This window comes from Lupinus angustifolius, chromosome LG11, assembly GCF_001865875.1.
Source record: "Lupinus angustifolius cultivar Tanjil chromosome LG11, LupAngTanjil_v1.0, whole genome shotgun sequence".
NCBI lineage: Eukaryota > Viridiplantae > Streptophyta > Magnoliopsida > Fabales > Fabaceae > Lupinus > Lupinus angustifolius.
Window position 1 is genome coordinate 8,401,102 of NC_032019.1, and position 6,264 is coordinate 8,407,365.

Below are 6,264 nucleotides of genomic sequence, written 5' to 3' on the forward strand. Positions count from 1 at the left end.
CCTTCCCTTGCGTTCCACTATCACCTTCTTTGGCCATGCTTCGAGTAGAAACCATACGACGAATGCAACTGCAGCGTGGGTGGTTATTTTTCCACAGGCACCAGAATGGTGCTCTGATACCAGTGATAAGCACTGGTATCTAGGTAAGGAAAAATTAGACAGAATAGAAGAAATTGCCCCTAACCCACAGTCAGCTAGACTTGTGGTAGGGTTCTATGATTATTATTGAGAAAGAAAGAATTACAGAATAGTGAAGTAGATACAAGATAGTGGATCCCACGATCCAATTCCCCTACTGATTCCTCAATCAGTTACTAACTATCCAATACCTCTACCCCTAAGCTAACCTCCTTATTAATAGATTCCCTAACTGTCATAACTACCAGAGAATTAGGAGGGAAAGTTGGTTATTTTAACAACCACGTTTTCCTCTTACCTCTTTTATACACGTGTTTCAACTCAGGTTTGTTCTGAGTCTTAACAAAATCCTTATGGCTAAGTGGCACCAAATATCATAACCGTATATTCCTCAAAACCTAATTTATCCTCTTTTTTCTTTTAGCTAAAACACTACAAGTTTCGACGGTCAATATAGATACAAAAATATCTTATGGGTAATGTAATGACAAGACTATAAGAAAAGCAGAGCAAATTTAAGGATTTTAAATGAACCTCTTCTGCACCAAAACATGAACCACAGTACTCCTCATCATGTCCAAGTCTGCCACCATGTTTCTGTAAGGGCCTCTCAATCTGCATTAAGAAAGATATACAAAACGGGGGGGAAGTAAACTTATTATACACAAATGAAAATGAATAGACATTTGTCTTTTGAATGTAAAACATAAAATACTTGTAGAAATGGGTTGAAAAATAGGAAAATGGATTTCAATCATCCAAAGGACAACGGGGGATCCCAGACAACTAGCCCCGTATTGTACAAAAAAGTTTGCTCATCTGATATGAGGTATCAACAAAAATCGTGTATAATTTATTATATTATGCTAATAATATTTGGTAATGAAGAAGCATAAACCAAGATCCAAGAACAACCTCCCATCAAGGAAAACACATTACGTAATCAAATGCCTTATGCAGTCTTTTTATATGTAGATAACCCATTACAATGTATAATCTTTTTAGTCCACAATGCCAACAATTTTTTTTTTAATTTTATTGAAAAAGAATTTCATTAACAAAAAGGGAGGATATGTAATCCTCCACCAGATGACTAACAATGTAAAATACAAAGTATTACAAAAGCATTCAAGCTAGGGAACATTCAATTTCCTTGTAGCGCTGATACATAAGAGTAAATTGACTTGGGCAAACAAATATGGTGCTGGAAAAGCAAACTCAAGAAAAGTAGCCGAAGAGATCTAGCAATACAAAGTACGTTCTTTTTTTATCAATAAAACCATTAAAAAGGTTTTACTGTAGTCCTTTTTAATGGTTTTTTTATCGAGGAGAAGATGACTGATACTTGCCTAAGGTGGTTTGGTCACGTGAGAAGTTCTATTATATTAGCCTTTACTTAGGAAAGCAGATTGAATGAAAGATAGTAGGATTAAAAGGTGTAGAGGAAGAACAGAGAAAAATTATGAGAAACCATTAAAAATGACTACTCTAAATGGTTTTATTGAAAATTTTGTTTTTGGTAGAAACTATTAATAAACTCTAAATGGTTTTATTGATTCTGCACCCTTCTGAACATAGATATTTAGTTGAAAACACACAGGATGTATAAAGTAATCTTTAAGAATAATCATAAACATTTCAAAAGCAACCTGACAACAAAAAACAGAATCAGATTTTACAGTCAACGCAATACAAGCAACTAATCTACAGTGAAAATGTGCTTGGTCATTTCAGCTAACCTTTGGTGCACCAAGTCCTTCTTTCTTCACTTCGACCACATTACCACTAGCATCAATTCTCTTTTTCGTTATATTATGTCGCTGCAAATAGAAACGACGTAGTAAGTAATAGTTAGGAAGAACAATAGAAACATGAAAATAGAGAAAGATAGAGGACAAGAAAGAATGCAATGAACCAAAAAGATAATATATGCAGTTAGAATTACTGGAACTGAAAATTAATTGATAAAATGCCAATTTAAGCAGAGCACGTACTATATCGAAATGCTGCTCCCCACTAATATCCCTTGTGTCTAAACTGAGCATTGAACATCGAACAGCGGGAAAAGTGACATCAAACTGCATTCCATTGAATAATAATACTATTAAAACTCTGGAGAAGTAGTTGAGGTTAAAACTAATGTTGGCAAGCTTACAGGATAGAAAGCTATAAGGCCAATCACACCATTGCAACATGATTTGGAATAATGCATTTACGCATTTTTTCTTAAAAACAAATGATCCGACTAATAAATTTGTCACAAAATAATCTTGTACAACCCATGAGGCCATGAGTCATGACAATATCCATAGATTGGACTTGAATATGAGAGCTGAATAAAACTACAAAAATTACAGCACAAATATATAAGACAGCAGTAGATACATTGATGTGTAAGGTTTCTCCTCTTGAAGTATCCACCAAAAGCTTACTCTCTGTAACGGTATAGAGGTACAATCCTGCAACAACAAGTAATATTAAAGGTAATTGGAAAATTCCATCATAACATATATAAACAGCAACATAAGGTGTTTTGAACTATTCAGAGCAAGTCCTAAACCCTGATAAAAGCTAAAGGTTGTTTTAGGTAGTCAACGTTAAACTTTGTCATAATCTCTACAATATAGATCAAGGATGTGAGGGAAAAAAGCAACATAATGACTCAGATAAACTGTATCCTCGATTTATTATATTTCCATTAAGATCATTCCCTTAATTCTCTTCAGATGGGGTTTATATATACCATTTGTCCAACTAGAACTAAATAAATAACCACAACAATGACTACATCACATGACAATTACAACAAAAAAGGCTTAAGTAGATAAAGGGGTGGCATACAATTCAAGCATTAATTTTTTTGAGTTTGACATAACCCTTGCACCAATAGTTCTCAACATTAAACACAGTAATAGCCTAACTCTAAAAAATAAACAATATAGAAAAAAAGGACTATTTGCTAACATTAGTTTTAACATTTCTAATTGGGATTGAAAAATATATTTTTTATTTCCCTTTCAATTGAATAACAATGCATTTCAAATTCAGGTCAATACAAAGCAAAATACATAAATTGAGACAATTTTCTCAACACCCCAGAAACCAAAATCCAAATAATTCAAAATCTCCCTTGTAAATTTCTTATCTTTTCCCAGACACGAAATCAAAATCATTAAAAGTTCAAATATTTACAAAATAAAGAAGAAAGAGAAAAGGAAGAGAGACTTGGAACGATGAGATGATGACATACTTAGCTCAGAAAGGAAGAGGAAAAGCATGACGGCGGCGGATACGACGGTAACGATTCCTCCGGCGAATGTGCGGCTATAAAAATCTTCATTGATTTTTGGGTATGCGTCCAAGTTGCGAAGCTTATTGAAGACGCTGTTCATGATGATGGCACCGAAACCTCGTGATCACGGAGCTTTTTATCAATATGAAGGATTTAAGAAAAGAACGGAGCTCCGTCGGAGACGGTGGCCGGAGAAAGAAGTGGGCACGAAAAAAAAAGAGATTTTGGTGAAGAATGAAAAAGAAAAGACCCAAAATCAAATCACGGTCACCGCTACCTTATTCATTGGTCAATTTAGTCCAACTTGCTGTCCATTGAATTTATATTAAAAAATAAACTTGATTTGGTTGGAATAATTAAGCATTTTAATTTTGAAAAATATATTCGGAAGATTACTTTATGATAATTACGCCTATCAATAATCTTAAAGTGGATAAACTTTTAAATTGTGAATGTAAATCTGAATATGTGATGTTACAACTAACTAGAGTGAAGAACTTGTTGTAATCTGATTTATTAGTTATTTAAAAATATAATGACTAGTTTGTTGATAAAGATAAGTTTAGAATTATTTAAATTGATAACTTTAACATGAATATATCTCGACTTTAACGGAATCAATTACTAAAGGGAATTACATTGTTCTACATTTTTTATATTTTGAATTAATATATTAGTTAAGTTAAGATATGCTAATTAGAATAATTCTAAAAACTGTGCCCTTCTATCATAGGACATATGTGTGACTTTTTAGATCAAAAATCAAATTTGATGAATCATCAATTATTTATATTGGTTTTCATACTTTAAAATATAAGTAATATAAATAAATTGTTTATGATATATTGGTTATATTTAAATATTTATATTAATAGTACATAAATATTACAATCTTTAGTAATATAAAATTTAATGTGTAAATGTTAAATTAATTATTCAGATGGCTTTAAAAATCGAATAGAGTTCAAAATTTTGAATATATAAAAAATGTAGAGCTCAATTCTAATGTTGCTAATTACAATTAAATTAGTCAAAACTAATTTTATTTATACCATTATTTAACTATTTAAGAAAAAATCCCATACATATTATTTTGTTATATCTCTTATGAACTAGTGATTCTTCTACTTAATAAGGTAAAATTTTGAATAAAAAAATGCTTCCCCATATTCGTAACATAAAAGGTAATACAAATCTTCTCATTAATAATTAGGAAATTCATTAAGTAGGTTTATTAGAAAAATATATTTTTTCTAAATTTATGGAGAATATTAATTATAATAATACATCATTTTTCTTTTAGAAAAATTGAAATTTCACTTGAAAATTATTTTTATGAACACATGTTTTACACATAAAATTACATTAAAATTTACTCTCTCGGATTTACCAATATATGGAACAAGATAGTCCTTCCCCTTCCTTGTTAATCATTTTCCCTAGTTATGTGGCTAGTTAAGTTCATTAAAGTTTTGAGTAGTTTTTAAAGGGTAATAAAGAAAAGGAAAATGCACATCCACCTAAAAAAATTACTATTAGAAAGTATAAACTACTTCAATCCTTAACTACAAAATTCACCTAAAAATTTGATGCATTCCCGGATCCACCCCTATATGTATGTTAACTCACAGGGTATTATCGAAATACGAATTATTATCTTTAAGTTTTAAACTATTCTAAATATATATTACTTGCAAAGTTAAAAACCCAACAAATGTGAGGTAGATTGCCACACGTTGAAAGGAAATATTGCCGAAGGATGACTAAGCTATCAATGAAAGAACATTTTTTTTAGTTTGCCTACCTTCTTTTAATATAAATAAGCATAGTTATTGTGTGTACCAAACAAGTCAGAAAACAAATGAGAAATTAGCGTGCAAAACACTAGGCTAGTAGTTTCTTTATTAATTAAGCTTAGTTTTCAGCAAGTGGCATAAGGGTAGATAATTTGGGATATGCTAGTTCGAGTGCTCCTGTTCTATTAGAAACTACAAAACATGGAGACCTCGAAGGTGCATAGACTGGGATTGTGATAATTATTGATATCAAACCAAATTGGGTTGGTTGAATTTTGGACTCTAACCAATTGTGATAGTAGATCTCGTATCTTTGGTAAGCATGACGGAAAGCTGAGCAACAAAAATTATGATATGTGGAGTTTTTGAATAAAGTCCATCAAAGGAGGAATTGGATACTTGAGCAACGTTGTTCGTTAGGAAGAGCGATTCTAAGCTGCAACTGCAGCTATTAGCTAGGAAGAGCGATTCTAAGTTGCCAAGAGCGATTCTAAGCCGCAACTGCACCTGTTATAGAACGAGTTAATGTCTCTCTAACAAGGAAACATGGCTTGAGTCATTAAGATTGCAAAGCTAGATTCACCATGAGCCATTTCTAAAGCAAGAAAAAAGAGGATATTATTTTTTAATTAAATTCAAAATATAATGATAGTGTTATCGCCATTTAAGGATGGATCAAGGAATCTACTTTAACGGAACTGAAGAAAATCTTAGTGAATCAAAAATTTTAGATAATTAAATGTCTAAACTTTCTACTAACGAACGAGAAAGATAAAATTTTAGCCTAGATGAGAAGCTTAATAACAAGGATGAAGGATGAAGGAAAGGATCATGTTAATAAAGGAGATGTCAACTTGGAGGAGATCCACATCAAAAAGTAACTAGTCATATATATAAGTATACACAGAATCAAGCCCAGTCTTATTTATTTTAAAACTATTACATACATACATAAGTACAGGAAAGGAAAGTTCAACATACAACAAAGTACGAATGGTTTAGTAGTGACAAGATAACTTGACTGCACAACCATGCATT

General features: G+C 31.6%; 1 protein-coding gene across 1 annotated transcript in view; it reads right to left on the bottom strand.

Annotated features, from left to right (window-relative positions):
• Positions 1 to 3,764, bottom strand: part of LOC109361109 (endoplasmic reticulum-Golgi intermediate compartment protein 3-like) — a 12,275-nt gene extending 8,511 nt beyond the window's left edge. Inside the window, exons 1-5 of the mRNA XM_019606429.1 lie at positions 3,389 to 3,764; positions 2,524 to 2,597; positions 2,133 to 2,216; positions 1,878 to 1,958; positions 673 to 753 (exon numbers count right to left, since the gene is read on the bottom strand). Of these exons, the coding sequence (XP_019461974.1) occupies positions 673 to 753; positions 1,878 to 1,958; positions 2,133 to 2,216; positions 2,524 to 2,597; positions 3,389 to 3,530 (462 nt within the window). The 5' untranslated portion in view covers positions 3,531 to 3,764. The remainder of the gene's footprint in view (positions 1 to 672; positions 754 to 1,877; positions 1,959 to 2,132; positions 2,217 to 2,523; positions 2,598 to 3,388) is intronic.